Raw genomic sequence first — 21425 nt, 5'->3', positions numbered from 1 at the left:
CACCATCCAATTTCCTTTTAATTTTTTTAACATTCTATTATGGGAGGACACAGCCTTGTCAATATCTCTTAGCAAAATATTAAGAGTTCCAATTTCCTCCAAGCCATCCATCCCTGCGTAAAACATCTATTTTAACACTGCTTCTATCTTCCTTCCTAATCTGATAAAGAACCTACCTCTTCCAAGGGAGCATATGATTTTTTAGAGCACCCTTCAGTGAGGGATGTGATCCTGGTAAGGGAGCTCTAGATTTCTCTCTTCTCATTAGGGAGCTCATAACTATTTACTTGAGGATTGCATCCTTCATAGCTTACATAGGGCAAGCTTACTGCACACATCAAGTGATCCTTGCATCCCTCAAGCTCCTTGTGTGCCATCCTCTCATCTTCAGGGGTTTCCTGAAACTCCTCCCAATCTTCCCTGAAAGGGGTTCTGTGTGCTCACATTTCTCCCTCCTCCCATACCAGGGTCCCACATTTCCCCCTCATATCAATAGCCCTCTGTGCACCCCTATTCCCACTTCCCATAATGCCCCCCTTATTTCTCATAGCAGAGGTTCTGTGTGCCCTCTTTCACCCCATATCAGGTACCCTCAATCTCCTGACCTGGGGTTTTGTGCCCCTTTCCATTCTCCTTCCCCCCCCCCTCAACAGCATCCTCAATCTCCTCTAAGGGCTTGGCTACACTTGAGAATTACAGCGCTGGTGGTGGCTTTACAGCACTGTAATTTACTCCCCGCCCACTCTGGCAAGGCACATACAGTGCTGTATCTCCCTTACTACAGTGCTGGCTGTACTCCACCTCGGCCTGGGGAATAACGACTATAGCGCAGCTCTTGCAGTGCTGAGGTGCCAGTGCAAACAGTGATTAATCTTACTATGCTGTAACTGACCTCCGGAACCTTCCCATAATGCTTTTTAAGTAAAGATAACACTGTTTTGTTGTAACGCCTCTCTTTGTTTTGTTGTGAACTCGGGGCTCCCGGAGCTGCTTATCTAAAAAACAAACACAGCTACTGTTTGAGCAGAGGCAGGCAGAGGGATTCCTTTGGAATGTTTGCTTGAGTAGAGAAGCAGCCCGGGGGGGGGGGGAAAGAGGGGGTCCATTTTGGAGCAGCTGCTTATCTGGTCTGAAGGCTATTTGCATTTAGTGAATGAGAGAGGGGTAGGGGAAGGGGTCAAAACTTTTTAAATGATTGAAGGTTGGTGCTGTGTATCTTCAAGTCCTTAGAACTTGCAAGGCAAGGAGCTGACACTGTGTCAGCTCCAAAAATCCACTCTCTTCTGTCTCCCCCACGCTCCCTGTCACGCTCCGCTCCACCCCACCCCCCTCTTTTGAAAAGCACATTGCAGTCACTTGAACACTGAGATAGCTGCCCACAATGCATCACTCCCAACAACGCTGCAAATGCTGCAAATGTGGCCACACTGCAGCGCTGGTAGCTGTCAGTGTGGTCACACTGCAGCAGTAGGTGTAGCCAAACCCTAAGCAAGGTTTCAGTGCATCCCCTAATGTCTAAACCCCTCAGCAGGGGTTCTGTGTACCTCCCCCATAGAAGGGTCACAGAATCATAGAATATCAGAAAAAAGGGATCTCTGGAGGTCATCTAGTCCAAACCCCTGCTCAATCAAATCGCCAGACAGATTTTTGCCCCCGATCCCTAAATAGCCCCCTCAAGGACTGATCTCACAACCCTGGGTTTAGCAGGCCAATGCTCAAACCACCAAACTATCCTTCCTCCCCATTCTCCATCCATGGCAGGGACTAAGAAAATCTTCATCATGCCCTTTCCCATGCAGGAAGGCTCTGCCTTCCCCCTGCCTCTCCTTCCTTTTTCCCCCCATACCAGGACTCCCCAATCTTCCCCTCACCTGCAGTTCTTTGTGCCCCCTTCTCTGCTCTCCCCATGCCAGGGGCTGTGTGCATGCTCCCATTCCTTTCTCCCCCATTCTTCCTCCACCCCACTCCCCCAACATTATTCTGTCTGTCTGTCTGTGAGGACAAATTCAGCTCTCAGTTACATTAGGGTGTCAACATGTAAAACTCTATTGAGAGGATGGGCAGAGATGAGAGAGGACCATTGCTATGCTGGAAGGTGTTAATGGGGCTATCAATCAGTTTGATCTAGACAACTGCAGAGGTGCTCGAGGCTGTGGCTGTGCTAAACAGCTGGCAGGGGCTTCGTGTGTCTCCCATTTTCCAATTTTCTCCAAAATCAATAAGGTTCTGGTATTGATGCCTAGAATACTCCTTGATATTTTAGAATAGATTGGTAGAGCCCTGCACGGATACAAAATTTGTATCTGCATCTGATCTATGATCTGCAAACATGGCCCGTGGATATGAAGTGGATATCCGCAGATTTGCGGAGCTCTATAGATTGGACGCAGTGTTCTAAGGGTATCCCTTTACATATGCAATCACAGACGGACACAGAAATGCAGTCAAGTTGAATGTAAGACCTCCATCAGCTCGGCCAATTAATCAGCTTTGGGGAGGAAATAAAATGAAAAATAACGTATATGCATATTTGCATGATATTTTCTATAAAAGAGCTAGAAAATAAACCCTTTGTTGGAGAAGATTTACAAGTAACTTACTAAACATTGAACTTTTCCTCTGAATAGGGAGCTGTGGAGGTGCCCTTTCTGTGTGGATTAGGATAAGTTTTACTGTTTTTTTTGACATCTAAAGAAAAAAAATTCTTCTAAGAAAAGCTCAGGCACCTGCACCGCTTCAGGCTGAGTGAAAATGGGTGAATCTGTGTGCACCTGCAGCTGTAATCGTCTCTCTCTTGATTGTTCCACTTGCCTGACACACAAGGAAGGAAGGAAGGACCCATTACTATGGATTACTAGAGCCGCCTGCCTAATATAGCCTAGGAAAAATGTCTTTATTGCCATATTTCTGAAAAGATATACCTTTTCATTAGAGATTAAAGATATTAACAGAGATTAAATGTTCTTTTTTCCCGGACAGATACCAAAGAGCACATAGTCTGTAACTGTGTAATATGTTTTCACAAGATTTTCTTAAATTGCTAAGAAACAACAGCGCTGACATTTATAACAACTAAAGGATGTCAGACAGAGTTAGATTTTACAACCCTTACTCATACAGATGAGCACTTACTTATATGAGTAACTTCACTCAAGTCACTAGGGCAACTCATGTGACTAAGCATACAACTAATCCACATTGCCGAACTATCTAGGTCATACAAAGTATGAGAATGTTATCACACTGCTGCTGAAAACGTACCTCCCAGCCTGGGTAGACAGACTCATGCTAATTCAAGCAGAGCTAACAAACGCTGCAGCATCATAAGCAGCAATTTCGTTTAGCTGCCCAAGTCCAAGCCTGCCCAAAGCCCTGGGTTTGAGTTTGGATGGCCAGCTAAAGTTGCCAGGCGTGTAGCAATGCACACACTATTTTTAGAGAGCTAGCATGAGTCTGTCTACCCAGGCTGGGAGATTAATTTCTAGTTGCAGTGTAGATATAGCCTAACTCTTCTCTCCCCAACACAGACTGACCTGAACAACAGATTCCCTAATGTGGTTCTGCTAATACGTGCATTAATTCCACTCACTCTGCCTCTTGATGCTCTCTGGATAAAGTGAGTTTTAGATACTTACCTAACCATGTTGCAATCAGAACAGAGTCAATTCCATCTATGGGCTCACAGATTCGAGCCACTACCGGGTGAATCTGTTGTGACAGATAGTACTGAGTATCAACAGTAAGATTTTCTTGTTTTTGCAGCTGTTCTGGAGCATATGCTCTCTGGTTGGCACTCAGATTTGACCCATCCTAAGAAAGGGAACACACAAAACAAACCAAGAGAAAACAAATCAGTCATATGTGGGTTGGTGTTGAGGTTAGATGTTTCAACATTATAAAACTATGTTTTTAAAAAAGGGTGCAGTGGATTCCTTTCTTCAGCTATTTTATTTCATACAAATTCAAGAAATCTGAAGAAATAGGTTACTTTTATTGCTGGCATTAGCTAGTAAATTCAAGAACATAAATCCAGCTTGTATTATTACAGCTTGTGTGCGCAAATCAGTAATAATAGACAGAGTAAACAGTTCCATCTGTCAATTCAGAAATACACAATGAAAATATACTGTTACCATTAGCCCAGTTAAAAGTATGCAGAGGGCAAACATTTTGGGATCACCTTATATTAAATCAGCATTATCACATTACAGTAACTGTTAGAGCAGCTTCCTAAGCAAGGACAAGAAAAGCCTGCTAGCAGCAAATATCTCCAGTGGCCAGTGATGGGACACTAGATGGGGAGAACTCTGAGTTACTACAGAGAATGCTTTCCCATGTTTCCGGCTGGTGGGTCTTGCCCACATGCTCAGGGTTTAACTGATTTGCCATATTTGGGGTCAGGAAGGATTTTTTTCCCCCGGGGTCAGATTGGCAGAGACTAAGAGTTTTTCAGCTTCCTCTGCAGCATGGGGCACAAGTCACTTGCAGCTTTAAAGCAGTGTAAATGGTGAATTCTTTGTAACTTGAAGTCTTTAAACCAGGATTTGAGGACTTCAGTAACTCAGCCAGAGGTTATGGGTCTATTACAGGAGTGGCTGGGTGAGGTTCTGTGGCCTGCAATGTGCACGAGGTCAGACTAGATTATCATGATGGTCCCTTCTGACCTTGAAGTCTATGAATCAGAATGGAAGGAGGAATTAAGAAAGCAAGACTGAATTTATTTGGCTAAGAAGTTTATGCTAGGTTCTACATAGACAGGAATAAAAATGGGTTGATGGAGAAGAAACTTTCAGACGCCAACACAGAGATAAGTAGCACCACAGAGACAGTGTGATCAACCCAAAAGGGCTGAGCAACTTAAGAAACTCTTTGCAATCCTTCTTGTCAAGAGCACCATTCTGGAGTTCCAGAGAGCACAATGAGCCTTTCTTAAACAGAAAAAAATTGAAAACAGAGGCTGAAACAAGTTGGAACGAGAGGCTAAAATGCAGGTTGAAAATGGGGCTGGTGGGAGGGTAGAGAAAAATCTTGAGTTCCAAGAAAAAAATGTTCCGGGAAATACAGCATGCATTAAACCTGTAGAATACCACTCACAGGTCACGTGAACACTATGGAAAAAAGTGTATTTTTCACACACATAAGCTAATGTATGCCAAAACCTAAAGGTGAGGGTAAGTAGTGTGGGTTGATCTTTTTCTATTATTCAGTAACACCTGTTGTACTTTCGTAGACCAGGATTCTAACCCCTTAAACAATCGAGGAGCCATGCCCCAGGGCAGACAGCCACTATATTGGGATGAAGCACACAACTCTCATCCTGTGAAAGGAGATAAGGAATAGTCAGGAACGTGAACAGCAGTTGGACACAGAAGTGAAGCAGGTAAGGGTACTCCAAGCTGGTCTCAGTCAGGTCAACACTATAACGATAACTCTGACTTTGTTTTGTCTGATCTTGTTCATTACCTTTGGTATCAGTGACATTGGAGAAATGCACAGAACAGATCCCTCTTCCAAGACAGAAGGAAGAGTGGTGGCCCAGATCCCTTTTGATCAGAAAACAGGATACTTCCTGTTCCTGGAGATGGCCAAGAGATGACCTCTAACAATCCCCATCTTTGGAATATGCTGTGGAGAACGTGGGTGTCTAGCTCCCATTTGTAATCCTGTGAGAAGTGTCTGCTGAGAACATCAGCTGCAGTGTGCTGAATACCTGGGAGGTAGACTGCTGAAATTTGGATCTGATGAACCATGCACCAATTTTATAGTTTCATGGCTTCAGCACGCAGGAATTATGGATATAGAACAGGCAGGATCTGTTGCCTGTCATGACCCTGATTGATTTGCCCCTGATGAGGGGCAGGAAATGAAAGCAAGTGTTCCTGACAATCCTGAGCTCCAACACATTAGTGTGAAGACTGGTTTCTTGAGTTGTCCATCTCCCCTAGTCATGAAGATATTGAGGTGGGCTCCCATCCCCACAGAAACGCATCTCTGTTGTTAAAGTCACTGATGGGGCTGGGCGACAAAAAAGAACATTTGCATAGACATTGAGTTGACCCTTCCACCAGTCTAAAAAGAGTTCCTCACTTGTAGAGGAACTGTCATCTTCTGTCTAAGATCTTTCTGAGCCAACTCTGGAAGCAGCAGAGACATAACCTTGCATGATCGGTCACAAAACTGCCATATGTCCCAAGAGCTGAAAACAGTTCCTTATTGTGATTCCTGATGCATGGTGCGCATATGCTAAGAAGAAGAGCTCCCCTGAACTTTCTGTACTAGATCTGATAAGGTTACGAATCTGTCTAAGGCAAGGTACAGCAAGGCTATTAATGAGTCCAAATATGCCCCTATAAACTATATCCCCTCTACAAGAATGTGGACTTTTGAAATATTCAGCTGCAGACCTAACTCCTGGAACAGACCAAAGTCTGGGTGGATGACAGCACTACTTTGTAGGAACAGCCCTGGAGTAGCCAGTCATCAAGGTACGGGAAGATTAGGATAGCTTCTTGTCAGAAGCGAGCAGCCATTACTGCCAAGACTTCCGAGAACACTCTGGGGGCCAAGTAAAGGCAAAAGGGAAATCCTGTCTTATAGTGAAGAATAAGTATTTCCTGTGCAATGGATGTATCATGATATGGAAACAGGCATCTTGTAGGTCAAGAACCGAAAACCAAACCCCTTTCTCCAGTGAAGGAATTATAGCTGCCAGAGTCACCATTCTGAATTCTTGAGACTTTATGAACTTGTTTACAAGTCTTAGAATTAAGATCAGTCTCTACCCTCTACCCTTCTTTGGCACAAGGAAATAATTTGAGTAAAATCCCTTGCCCTTATGAGGAGGAGGAACCAGCTCTATTGCTCCTAATCAAAGGTGAGAGTTCAACTATCTCAATAAAAGCTTGTGGGAGGGGTCCCTGAAGAAGAATGGGGAAAGGAGGTGGGTGCAAGGGAGGGAATGATGTAAAATGGATGGTACAGCCTTATGCTGATTCACTTGTCTATAGTGATCTACCTCCAAGCATATAGGAAATAGGCAAAATGGTCGCCAAAATGAGGGGATCTGGGCTAATTCACGCAGCTGTAAATCCTGAGGTGTGGAATGGATTGAACCCTCAACCAACCCATCAAAACTGCTGCTTTGAAGATGGCTGGGTGGTCACGGAGAGCAGATGGCAGTTCCTTTTCTTTGAAATCTGTCTCTTTTTGAGGGATTCAGTGGATCTATGGAACCAAGAAAACTGAGCAGGAAACAATCTCTGGGCAGTCTGTGACCTAATAAACCTTTTTTTTGATAAAGTTATTTTGTTGATAAATGCCAAGTAAAGCACATGGGAAAACAATCCCAGCTATACATATAAAATGATGGAGTCTAAATTAGCTGTTACCACTCAAGAAAGAGATCTTGGAGTCATTGTGGATAGTTCTCTGAAAACATCCACTCAATATGCAGCGGCAGTCAAAAAAACAAATAGAATGTTGGGAATCATTAAGAAAGGGATAGATAATAAGATGGAAAATATCCTATTGCCTCTAAATAAATCCATGGTACATCCACATCTTGAATTCCGCATGCAGATGTGGTCACCCCATCTCAAAAAATATATATTGGAACTGGAAGGGGTTCAGAGAAGAGCAACAAAAATTGTTAGTGGTATGAAATGGCTTCCATATGAAGAGAGACTAATAAGACTGGGACTTTTCAGCTTGAAAAAGAGACAACTAAGGGGGCATATGATTGAGGTCTATAAAATCATGACTGGTATAAAGAAAGTAAACAAGGAAGTGTTATTTACTTCTCATAACACAAGAACTAAGGGTCACCAAATGAAATTAATAAGCAACAGGTTTAAAACAAACAAAAGGAAGTATTTCTACGCACAGTCAACCTGTGGAACTGTTTGCGAGAGGATGTCGTGAAGGCCAACACTATAATAGGGTTCAAAACAGAACTAGATAAGTTCATGGAGAGTAGGCCCATCAATGGCTATTAGCCAGGATGGGCAGGGATGGTGTCTCTAGCCTCTGTTTGCTAGAAGCTGGGGAATGAGAGACAGGGAATGGCTCACTTGATGATTACCTGTTCTGTTCATTCCCTCTGGGGCACCTGGCATTGGCCACTGCTGGAAGACAGGATACTGGGCTAGATGGACCTTTGGTCTGACCCAGTATGGACATTCCTATGTTCTTATTTGTAGGTGTATGTATGCCCATGGATCATAAAGTAGCCATAGAGTACTAGAGTACGCAAAGACTCATATGTGGTTTCTAAGAAGAATTTACAACTATCTAAGGGGAAGTCCTCCACTGTGTTCTGTATGTCTCAAGGAAAGCCCGAGATATAGAGCCACAATGTCCTGCACATAACCAGTGCCATAGAGATGAACCTGGCAGCAGTGCCAACAGCATCCAAGGATGCTTGATGAGCAGTTGTGGCCACCAATTGGCCCTCTGAGATGATAGACGGGAATTGCTCCCCATGTTCTTGTAGCAAATGGTCAATAAAAGCTATGAATCAGTTATAATTTGTAAAGTTATATTTGGCCATGACAACTTGATAATTCACAATCCTAAACTGCCGAGCTGTTGACGAACAGGACCTTTGCCCAAAGAAACCCAGCCTTTTCTGGTTCTTGTCATATGGGGTAGACTTAGAGAAGCACTGCCTACCTGACTCATTTACCACATCCACCACCAGGGAGCTAGGTGGAGGGTGGAAGAACAAAAAGTCAGAATCCTTAGAGGGGCAACAGCGGGGGGGGGGGGGGGGGGGGGGGGGGGGGGGGGGGGGGGGGGGCTCCTAGCTGCAAGTCCCTGCCAGGCTGGGAATGGACAGGACTTGTCCTTTCCTTGCCTTGTAGCTCTCAAGGGGGAGAGGGGAGATCAGGCCCACCTCTGAGAGCCTCCCCCTGATAAACGAAGCACCAGAGCTAGTAGCAGCCCCGAAGGTTCCTGCAGTTGGAAGAGGCCTGTGGACATGGGTCTGATCTCCCCCTGCTGCTAGAAGCCCCCAGCCAGAAAAGGGACCACCATGGTTAAAACACCTTGAAATTTCAGATGTAAACATCTGAAAACATGAAACTGACCATTTTAAAATTCTCTGGCCATGAAACTGATCAAAATGGACTGGGAATTTTGTAGGGCTCTAATAATATTTATTCCTTTCTAAATGCAAGTGATAGGACTGCCTTTTCTGCATTGACAGAAGCGTTCCGTAAATATTCTTGTTCTATATTTGGGGGAAAAGCCAAATGGATTTATATCATGTGATGATGATACAATACTTTCCATTCCAACAGTAACTCAGGAGGATGTTAAACAGCAGCTACTTTTTAAATCAGCAAGTCCAGATAATTTGCATCCAAGAGTGTTTAAAAAAAAAAAAAAAAAAAAAAAGCTTGTCCAGGAGTTCTCTAGAGGCTTAATTTTGATTTTCAGTAAGTCTTGAATACTGGAGAAATTCCAGAGGACTGTAAGAAAGTGAATGTCGTGTCAATAGTTAAAAAGGGAAAGCTGGATGACAAAGGTAATTATAGGCCTGTCAGCCTGACTTTGATCCCAGGCAAAACAATAGAAGGGCTGATCTGGGACTCAAATAGAAAATTAAAAAAGGGTAATATAATTAATGCCAATCAACATGGATTTACAGAAAATATATCCGGTTTAACTTGATATCTTTTTGGACGAGATTAAAGTTTTGGTTGATATTGTTAAGGTAATAGTGTTAATGTAATATACTTAGAGTTTGGTAAGGCATTTAGACTTGGTACCATATGACATTTTGATTAAGAGACTAAAATGATACAGAAATCAACAATGGTACACATTAAATGGATAAAAAACTTGTTAATGGATAGGTCTTCAAATGTAATTGTAAACAGGAAACCACCATCACGCAAATACGTTTCTTGTGGGGTCCTGAGGAACGGCTCTTGGCCCTATGTTGTTTAACATTTTTTTTTAAAATGACATAAAACCATCACTGATAAAGTCTGCAGATTACACAGATTGGGGTAGTAGTAAATAATGAAGAGGACAGTTCAATGATATAGAGTACGCTGGATCGTTTGATAAATTGGGAACATGAAAAGAATATGCATTTCAATATGGCCAACTGTAAAGTCATAGATGTAGGAGCCTAGAATGCAGATCATACTCGCAGGATGGGGGACTATTCTGGGAAGCAGTGACTCCGAAAAAGATGTAGAGTCATGGCGGGTACTCACATGACTATAAACTCCCACTTAAACACACTAGCAAAAAAGGCTAATGTGATCTTTGGATATAGAAACAGTGGAATATCAAGGGTTATTTTAATCTCTGAATTTGGCACTGTTGCTACCGCTATTGAAAACTATATCCAGTTCTGGTGTCTACACTTCAAGATATTGAAAAACTGAAGAAGGCTCAGAGGAGAGCCAGAAGAATGATTAAAAGACTGGACAACATGCCTTATGACAACACATTCAAGGAGCTTAATCTATTTAGTTCACTAAAGAGAAGTTATGGCATGACTTGATGACAGTTTTGTAAGTCCACACATGGAGAACAGAAATTTCATAATAGAGGACTCTTCAGTAGAAAAATGTATGACAAGATCCAATGGCTGGAAGTTGAAGTTATACGAATTTAGTCTAGAAAGATGGTGTACATTTTGAACAGCGCAATGGTAATTAACCATTGGAATAACTCATCTGGGGTTGTGGTGGATTCTCCGTCACTGTACATTTTAAAATCCAGATTGAATGTTTTTCTAATAGACTAATCTGGTTCCAACAGGTATTAATTCAGGGAAGTCTTATGGCCTGTGTTATGCAAGAGGTGAGACTAGCTGATCAATGGGTCTCTTCTGGACTTATAGTACATGAATCGATGTCAAATGTAGGGCATACGTTACTTAATAGTGTTCTTTAAAAATACAGAATAATGTCATTCAAGGGTTTGAGGGACTTTTGTTTTGTTTTATCTTCTTCCAAAAACTCCTGAATAGTATCTAGCCATAACCAAGATTTTTTTTTACCTGACAGATCACATACGACACAGTATCTCCCGCTTTCACCTTTCGGCCTCCTTGAGAGTTTATCCACATGGCAACATGCACATGTGGCAAGCTTTTTTTGTCAGGATAATCCTGAGGATCCTTTGTCAATGCCTAAGAGATTAAAGGAGAAAACAGGTAGGTGTCTTTAAAAATAATGCAAATTAAATGCTGGACAAATTACTGCAGTAAAAAACAAAGAAGATTATATAATAGCTGTCTTCATCCCTCTACTGTTCACCACAAAACAATTTTGAAATATGACATTAATATAAAGCATAACATTATAATAAACCTATCTTTTCAGAAATTCAGATTTCTGCATCAGTCTTTCATACTCCCTAATTAACATTATTGCAAAAGCAACCTGGAATTTTATACATTAACTTTCTGAAAAACTAAACACAATAAGAACCCTAATTGGAACCCTAATAAAAGTTCAAACAAGCACAAGGACAGCCAGAATCGTTAAAAGTTAGATTTAATCAAAGTATGAAATATTATACATAGTGCAAGAATGCAGTGAAAGATTAATTTTTTTTTCAGTTTTGAAAATTATAATGTCTAGCACATTTATATTTATTTAACAAACTTTGTAACAGAAGTAATTTCAGTATTTCTATGGATAAGACTACTAGAATTTTACAATAAATCATTCTTCCTCTATATTCCATAATTACTTCTCATAAAGATAAAGATTTTGAAAAAAAAAATCATCCCCTTTACTATACCTACAACTTCATCAACATAACTTTTAAACTAATATTTAGGTCTAAATATTTCAAAGGCAATAAAACACTGGAGCGTGTAGGACTTAAAAATGATGACCTACTTTTTGGTAACTGTTGTTCTTTGAGATGTGCTGCTCATGTCTATTCCATTCTAGGTGTGCGTGCTCCTACATGTGCAGTCATCAAAAATTTCTGCCTGAGAGGTACCCATAAGGTCAGCTGTGGCGCCCCCTTGAGTGCCGTGCTCATGCATTGGTATATCTGGAGCCACTGGCCCTGCGCCCTCTCAGTTCCTTCTTGTGGGCAACTCCAACAGGAGGGTGGGTAATGGAACAGACATGAGCAACATATCTTGAAGAACAACCGTTACAAAAAGGCAGGTAACCATTTTTTCCTCTTCGAGTGCTTGCTCACGTCGATTCTATTCTAGGTGACTCACAAGCAGCGTCAATGGAGATGGGCCCAGAGTTCAAAGTCTTGCAGTGTGCAGCACTGCCCTGCTGAAACCAGCATCATCCCAGGCCTGCAGGGTAAGTGCATAATGGGAGGTAAACGTGTGGACAGATGACCAGGTAGCAGATCTACAGATCTCTTGGATCGGCACCTGAGCCAGGAAGGCTGCTGATGAGGCTTGCGCTCTAGTTGAGTGTGCCTTGACTAGTGCTGGTGGAGGCATTTTTGCCAGCTCATAGTGGTAGCAGATGCAGGCAATGATCCAGGACCAAATCCTTTGAGCAGACACTAGGTGACCTTTCATCCTGTCTGCCACTGCAACAAACAGCTGCACTAACTTGCAAAATGGCTTTGTCCTGTGGACGTACAAGGCCAGTGCCCTCCTGACATTCCTCTTCCAATTTATGAGGCTTCGGGAAGAAGACCGGTAAGTATATGTCCTGGCTGGTATGAAACTGGGAAACTACGTTGGGGAGGAACACTGGGTGAGGACACAGTTGGACCTTATCCTTGTAGAATACCGTATAGGGAAGTTCTGAAGAAGATCTCAGATACCCTGCGGGTAGATGTTACCACAAACAGGAATGAAACCTTCCAGGAAAGGAGAAGAGAGGAAGAAGCCAGAGGTTCAAAGGAAGGCCTTACGAGCCCTGACAGCACAAGATTCAAGTCCCAAGGACAGACGGGGTCCCGCATGTTAGGGTAGAGACGCTCCAGACCTTTCAAAAACTGGGCCGTCTTGTCGTGAATGAAGGCTGAAATGCCTTGGAATGGAGGATGGAAAGCTGAAACAATGGCCAGGTGGATCCTGATCGATGGCAGGGACAAGACCTGGAGCTTGAGGTGCAGAAGATAACCTAGGGTCACCTGCAGTGAGGTCTGCTAGGCCTGGATACATCGTTCCAAAGCCCGGTACATGAACCTTTTCTACTTGGCCAGGTTAAGTAACTCTGGTGGAGGGCTCTCTCCTACCCAACAAGACCTGTTGAACCTGGGCCAAGCATTCCTGCTCTTCCATGCAGTAACTATGCTGTCAAGTGCAACGTCGCCAGATTTAGGTGCAGAAGACTGCTGTGATTCTGGGACAGCAGGTCTGGCCAGAGACATAGCTGCAGCAAGGCAGCTACCAAATGGTCCAGCAGTGTGCCGAACCAGTGATGGTGAGACCACTCGGAGGTTATCAAGATAACCTTCACCCTGTCGTGTTTGATATTCATAAGGATTCTGTGGAGCAATGGCACTGGTGAGAAGGCGTACATAAGGCCCCTGATCACGGGAGCTGGAAAGCACCTGACGGGGAACCTTTTCCATCTCGACTGAACAGAACATGTGGCATTTCCTGTTCTGACAGGACGTGAACAAGTCCACTTGCGGAGTCCCCCACTTTCAGAAGATCATACTGACCACCTCCGGATGGAGAGACCACTTGTGACGAGATGAGAAGGTCCTGCTGAGGCGATCTGCAAACACATTCCTGGTCCCGGGCAGATACGCGGCTACTAGATTAATGGTCTCCTGCACACAAAAATCCCGAAGGCGGAGAGTTTCTTGGCAAAGAGCCGACGACCTGGCTCCGCCCTGCCTGTTAACGTAAAAAATTGCAACAGTACTGTCCGTGAGAACCTGCACCACCTTGCCCCTCAGGTGGGGCAAGAAAGCCTGGCAGACCAGGTGAACCGCCTTGAGATCCCTGATGTTGATACGGAGGGCCAAATCATCTCGCAGCCAGTGGCATTGCATGCTGAGCTCACAGACGTGGGCTCCCCAGCCCTGGTCCCATGCATCGGATGGGGCTGCAAAGCAAACTCTCTGTAACACCAATCGGGGGTTCATCCAGGGACAACAGAATGTGACTCGGCACCTTGACCACCTGGTCTAGGTCATGCCTGTTGGGGATGTAAACCAATGCCAGCCATGCTTGCAGAGACTGGAGATGGAGCCAGGCATGATTGATTACGTATGTATAGGAGACCATGTGGCCCAACAACCACAAGGAGCTGTGAGCCATGGTGAGTAGACGGTTCTTCACATGAGAGATCAGGTCCAACATGGCCTGAAAACACACCTCCGGAAAGAAGGCTCTGGGTCAGGTTAAGTAGAGAACTGCACCAACAAACTATTCGTTTAGCTGGCTTTAAGGTGGATTTTTTTCTCTTTCATCAACAAGCCCAGGAACGCACCAGATCGAGGCTTCTCTGTACTTGTTCCCGAGATCTGCCCTTGATGAGCCAATTTTCGAGATACGGGAAGACCTGGACCCCGTGATGTCTCAGGTAAGCAGCCACTAGTGCCATACATTTTGTGAAGACCCTTAGGGCTGATGAGAGGCCAAAGGCGAGTGCTGTGAATCTGAAATGATGTCTGCCCACTATGATGAAATGGAGGAAACATCTGTTACCTCGGAATACAGAAATATGGATATAAATGTTCTTCAGGTCAAGGGTGGTGTACCAGTCTCCCAGATCCAGGGAGGGGGTGATGGAGGCCAGGGAGACCAGGTGAAACTTCAACTTCTTGAGAGACTTACTGAGGTGTCACAGGTTCACAATAGATCTGAGGCCCCCTTTTGCTTACGGGATCAAGAAATAACGGGAGTAGGACTCCTTCCCTGTCATGTCCCGAGGGACCTCCTCCACCGCCGCCAGGTGCAGGAGGTTTTTGACTTCTTGAATGAGGAGTTGCCCGTGAGAAGAGTCCCTAAAGAGGGACAGGAAAGAGGGTGTATGTGGGAAAAAGGGGTGGCTGAAAACTGCAGGGAGTAGCCTTGCGCGCTTGTTATTGGTCGTGCAGCCAAGGTGGCGCTGAGGATGTTGACGCAGCCTCAGGTGTCCAATCGCACCAGTGGAGTCTGGGCAAGGGGCTGAACTGCCCTTATGTGATGAAGGAATCCCCTTCTAGTGACCATGGTAGGGTTATCGACGTCTAAGTCTGCCTGCTGACAATCGCCACTGGAGACCAGCGCCTGGAGTGAGAAGATCGGTGCCAGTATTGAGGAGAGTGGCGCTGGTGCTGGGGGATCAGAGGCATGACAGGGAGCACTCCCACCGGGCAGGTGACTGAGATCTGAACTGGGAGGAAGACTGGTGGGAGGGTGAAAGGTGCTGGTAGTACTGAGACCAGCACCTCCCTCTAGGCGATCCACACAGACAGCAGGGACCACGACTGCAGTGCCAGTGATCCAGAGTGAGCCACAGAGGATCTGGACTGTGATTCTGGGGATTTGTGGCACGGAGATGGAAAGCATGATCTTGGCTCCAGGGAACAGCAGTTCTCCACTGCCCCCCGAGGGGTCTCAATGGCTGGCTTGTCCTCATGGGGAGCCTTTGCCGTTTCCTGTGGCATGTGCTGTGTCGGCAGCATGGGCGGAGGCCTCTGCTCTCTCGGTGCCAGCAGAGCTTGGGAAGGTATTGGTGCCATCAGGGGATTGGGTCTCATACCGCTCCTCTGAGTTGGTGGTGGACCTTTTAAGAGGCTAAGGGCCCTGACTGGGGAGGCGTTCACACATGGCTCCAGAGTGGCCAGGAAGCCTGAACTGGGTCCCCTGCCTGATGACCCATGGCCCTTCTTGCCTGGAGCCAGGGAGCCGTGCTTCCTAGTTTTCTTTTCGGGTACCAGGTGCCAGGCAGATTCCGGTGCTGGACTGCACACTGAGGTCGAGGTACTAGGTGAGTCTTGGCAGGATGGCTCAGAAGCCAGGAAAAGGACAGATTCCATGAGGAGAGCCTGCAAAAGAATATCCCACTCCTTTTGAGTCCTAGGCTGAAATTTTTTGCAAATACGGCACTTGTCATTCACGTGTGATTCCCCCAAGCACTTGAGGCAGCTGCTATGCGGGTCACTTACAAGCATAGGTCTGTTGCAGTTCATGCAGGGCTTAAACCCGGGAGACCAGGGCATGTCCCACCTGGGGCCAAGTCCCCGCTGGGACTATAACTTCTAACTACACTTAACACTAACTACTATAAACAAACTATTTACAAGGCCCTAAGACTCAGTAGAAACAAAACCGCTATCTCTTGCAATGCAAGGAAAGGTGCTCTGACTAACCACCACAGGCGATGATAAGGAACTGAGAGGGCGTAGGGCCAGTAGCACCTGATACACCAACACATGAGCACGGCACTGCCGATCCTACCGATACCGCTAAGGCAAAAATCTCTGACGACTGCGCACGTGAGTGTGCACACACCTAGAATGGAACTGACATGAGCAAGCACTCGAAGAAGAATGGCAGATATCTCCAATGGCATTCATTTTTAACAGAAAACTGGTTTGAAATGGTTATAGTCATACTGATCCTTAAGAAAAGACAAACGAGGTAATAAAGGAACAGCTGTTAATGAACCACAAAACAGCTGACTCCACAAGCGCTGACATGAAAGTATATGATTTTCATTACGACTTTGTTTATATCTTCTTGAGAACCAGAGAGTTGCCCAGCAGAGATGGGGCACTATTATATTGTGACAAAGCTGGGAGAGAAGACACTTTTCATAAGTGTTCAATGGAAGACAGAAGCTTTGTTAAGAAAGAAAAAAGTTTTATTTGTGGTTCCCAAAAAGGAAGGGAGGAAAAGAACACTCTGCAGCACTCCTGACAGCTAAGGCAGAACATTCTGGCTCACATTCATGGGCAAGTCCTAGAAGGGGCATCAGAATTAATTTCAGCTCCAGTTTCTGTGCCTTAGAGAAGGAGAACCCAACAACTTGTACTGGACTTTTGAACATACTCTATAGTGAAAATAACTTTTTGATTCTTTTCCATTGTACTCTTCAGTCTATGTTCCACGTTTAAAATAATTAAAGTAATGGCCTGGGAGACAATGTTCTCAGCTGTGGCAAAGAAAGTACATTCTATTACTCTATTCTTGAAGCAGGGCCTCACAAACCAAAAAACCAAAACAAAAACAAATCAGATTTGAGACTCTAAAGAGGTGAGGGAGACATACTAGGATCCTCATTCAGCAAGGTACTTCAGCACGTGCCTAACTTTAAACACAAATAGTCTCACTGCCTTTCTTACTCAGACTGTAAGCTCTTTCGGGCTGGGACCATCTTTTTGTTGGGTGTGTGTACAGCACATAGCACAGTGGGGTCCTGGTCCATGGCTGAGGCTCCTAGGGAATATCACAACAGAAATTATAACAGGACTACTCATAGGCTTCAAGTCAGGCATATTGCTTAAGTCTCTTGCTGAATTGGGGCCCCAAGTGCTAGTGCCAGGGAAAATGAAAGAGCGGCCAGCACGTGTCTTGGCCCACGCCGCTTCCTGCAGCCCCCATTGGCCTGGAGCAGCGAACCGCAGCCAGTGTGAGCCGCGATCAGCTGAATCTGCGGTGACGGCAGGTAAACAATCCGGCCTGGACCACCAGGGGCTTTCCCTGAACAAGCGCCGGCCTGACTTTGAGAAACACTGTACTACAGCATCTTTAACCACAAAAGTCTTGCAAAATAATTTTAGGGGCGGGGAAAGAAATCTGAAAATCTTAGCAGCAGCTGATGAGTGATATCATTTACCTTGTTGATTTCAAATTGACTTATTGGGACTCTGTCATTTATCACATTTTCTCCAATTTCTATTAGTCGTCTTTGAATGTTTTCCACGATTGTATCTCGGGACTGGTCAGAAAGAATCTGACCAATTACATAGCTGTAAAGTAGTAGAAGCAAACAAAACTTTCTTTAAAATACAGAGGATATCTTAGTATTTAAAAAACACCATAGTAAATATGTGCATATCCCTCTCTTTGTTACCTCTAAAAGCTACAAACAGAGGACAAAGTTTACTTCAAAATTGTTAACACTTTTCCCATAATCTCTCACGTTTTAATTATTTTATTAGGATACTCAAATTTCAATTATTTAATCTTGAAACTATTTTAAATGATGGACCCAATGCATTTCTAATGTCCCCGTCCCCCCAGGAGTGTTTTTGACATTTACTAATCCACAACAGGTATCCAAACTGAGAGAAAATTTGAATATGAAATCTGCTTACTAACTTCCTGCCTATTTCTGGAAAAATGTATAGAGAGGGTCTGCCAGTTGCAGTACTTAGTCACTGAAGAACACTGACAAACATTTGTATTGCTTTAATTACTAATACATTCATAACTTGGGGAAATTTGTTTCCATTATGATGCATCTTTTCTTAGAAAATACAACAGTTAAGAATAGTAAGCAAGTGTGTAGTGTATATTTACAGATAAAGAGGCATCAATTTCTGGGTACATTTGGAGCCATGCTGTATTGAAACTAATATTTTTCAAGAGGCTGTATGCAATACAAATTGACTCAGCCATAAGATGACCATCTCTCTGCCCAGTCAAAAGTATTCTTCCTTTAGTACTGATTGTATAATCTCTGTAAAAGCTGAGTGCAAGAGAGGCTCCATATAATGCTGCATATAGTAAATGCCAATAAATCAAATAATCATTGATACCACATACCATCTTCTTTAATAAAAGGATCTAAATGAATGACAAAAGAGCTCTTCGGGACCGTGACCACATCTTCTATTTTGAGTGCTTCTACAAGCTTAATATTTATTAACAACTCTTTAAAGCTGTAATTTGCTAAGGCGTAGTATCAAACTCCCTACGCCTCCTTCAAAATTCTCAACCTAAGAACCCTAATCAATGACAAAACATTCGAGTATACATACATTTCTCACAATTCCTGAATTCAGGTTTATTGTGCTATATATCTAATTGCTTCAGCAGAAATGCAAATTTAAGATTTACAAGAAAGTGAGACCAACAGACAGTAAAAATACAGCTTTAAGTAAACACACATAATCTGTTCCTGGTTTAAAATCTTTCCGCATTTTGACAGGCTGTTCTGAGTCCTTTTAAAAATTAGGTAAAGCACTTTCTGTACTTAACACAGGAGTTAGAGTCAGAGTTTAAAGACCTGAATGGGCCACTAGATGATTTAGTCTGACCTCCTATATATCACAGGCCACCAACACTACCCAGCGCCCACACACCCAACAACTGAAATTAGGTGATGGCCCTCAGGAGAGTATATCATTACAGGTCACAAGAGAAGAAAAGAAGGGACTAAAGTGCACCAATGCCCAAGGCCACTGCAATGGCAGGGAACTGATTAAGATATACCCAGGTAATCTCAGCAAGTGACCTGCACCCCATGCTGCAGAAGAAGATGAAAAAACCCCAAGGTCACTGGCACTGCCAATCTGATTTAAGGAAAAAATCCTTCCTAACCTCACATATGGCAATCACTTGGAACCTGAACACTTGGCCATAAACAATAGCAACATTTTTCCTGTGAGAGGGACATTAGCAACATCCAGCAGCTCACATGTTAATGAAGATTGTGTATTTTTCAAGAGTTACACAACATGAGATGAAAATAGTCAATATTAAAAGCAAAACTCACTTTCCAGTTTCTTTTGCAAGGTCACACCAGTCTCTTCGGACTATGTCCAATCCTTTCAATTCCTGTTTGGTAACATATTTCCCATCTCCTGTTGGCTCCACCGTCAGAGCAGCATACTTCTTCTTCTTTAACAGTAGCAGGGACTTGAAGACCCCATCAATATCAATCTCCAACAATTTGTACAGCTTGTTCACTTCACTTTTAATCTGTGATACATCATCATCATCATCAACCCAAATGCAACATCTCAGTAATTATGAACACACATTACTTTCAACAATACATGCATCGGGCTGAAGCTGCATAGCAGTCATACTCTATGTTGTGTGCTTATATCGACATTTTATAGACTGGACAATGTCTTCAGTATAGTAGTACTTCTTAGTTACCATTACAGTTAAGGTTATGACATTATTTCCACCATGGAGTATGTTTTCCAGGGATTTACAATTTGGTGTGATGAGCAGTACAGACCTTTCAGGATTCTAAAAAGGGTCCTCTCATAGTTATGGTTCCACCTCAGCCCAATTTCTAACTCAAAAACAGGCAATGTCTGCCTGAGCAGAGAAAACTTTGAACCCAGAGAAGCAGAGCATTGAGGAAGCAAGGGGACGGAAACAGGAGCAGCTGAACCTAATGACTAGGAGCAGATATTAGAAAGTCCAATTCCAGGTAGAAGGTGGCTACTGTGCTATAGCTGCCTTCCTGGACAAGCTGGGGGTGGGTGGGGAAGGTGTGTCAAAATAAATGTTTGTGAATATTGGGAGGAACTGAGTGAGCAGCCCGTGCTTGGTTGTTTTTGTGTGTGTTGCTTTTCTAAATAAATAATAAATAAAATATACTGGGTACTGGCTTTCACAGAATCACCTGAACTCTTCTGGGAAAAGATGAAATACTCCATTTTTCCTTTCTCCCACCGTCCCCCTTTGTGTGTAGTTTCTAGAAGTGGGCCCCATCTCACTTGACTACAGAAGAGTGAGGTAAGGCTTGGGTTGCCATTTTTCTGTTGGGCAAAAGATGAAATTTCCCTCTTTTCTCTTATCAGTCCTTCAAAAGAAAAAAATAAAATCTAGGAACACACAAATGTGTTTGGCTTAGAAAACAAGCTTGGCTTCTGGTTCCCATGCTGGCTGGTCAGGAGCTTCCCTTCTTTCCTCACATCATTTCTCTTTTCACTTCTTTCACAATGCATCTTTGCATCATTCACTCCTCCGAAACCTGTTCTGACTGCTTCCCATACCCCCTTAATTTTCTTTTACTGATGTCTTGATTCTTCCCCCTTCTCTCACTGAGTGGAAACTCCTCTCTCTTTGTTCAGTCTCACAAAAGTTAGATATGGATGGGAGCTATCTGACCACACCCATGCTAAAATAGGATTATTCCTAGAATTTCTTTCATAGTTTTCCAGTCTAGTTTTAAATATCTTGAGACTGGTCTTTAACTAGCAATTTCCATTGGACTTCAAAAAACTGATAGCCGACACGACAAAGAATTAAACAGCATTTAAGTAGTAACAGAAAGAAAATAAAAAAGGAGAAGTGTATGCTGAAGAGCAAGGACATTTTCCCGATAATGAGATTAACCAGTGTAATCTCTTCTGAGAAGTGGCTGAAGCTAAGCACACTTAGAATGAGACTAGTAAATATACAATGCTACATTGGATGAGAAATGGACTAGATAACCTTACACTGATTGTAGGTATTTGTATGGCATGTTGACTTATATTAAGCCACAGAAAATTGTGGCTGATAATTTTCTTTCTGCTATCAGCATTTCCCACTATTCTGGATATCCACGCTGCTC

At 43.6% G+C, this 21425-nt stretch overlaps 1 protein-coding gene across 3 annotated transcripts in view; it reads right to left on the bottom strand.

The window, feature by feature from the left end:
• Nucleotides 1-21425, bottom strand: part of POLA1 (DNA polymerase alpha 1, catalytic subunit) — a 347695-nt gene that overhangs the window by 179807 nt on the left and 146463 nt on the right. For all 3 annotated transcript variants that reach the window (XM_030575194.1, XM_030575210.1, XM_030575203.1), the window contains 4 exons: nt 19623-19828; nt 17739-17871; nt 11021-11152; nt 3636-3810 (listed from right to left, as the gene is read on the bottom strand). In XM_030575194.1, coding sequence (XP_030431054.1) covers nt 3636-3810; nt 11021-11152; nt 17739-17871; nt 19623-19828 — 646 coding nt within the window. The remainder of the gene's footprint in view (nt 1-3635; nt 3811-11020; nt 11153-17738; nt 17872-19622; nt 19829-21425) is intronic.

The sequence above is a fragment of the Gopherus evgoodei genome, chromosome 1 (assembly GCF_007399415.2).
Source record: "Gopherus evgoodei ecotype Sinaloan lineage chromosome 1, rGopEvg1_v1.p, whole genome shotgun sequence".
NCBI lineage: Eukaryota > Metazoa > Chordata > Testudines > Testudinidae > Gopherus > Gopherus evgoodei.
This window is presented reverse-complemented; position numbering and strand designations above follow the sequence as displayed.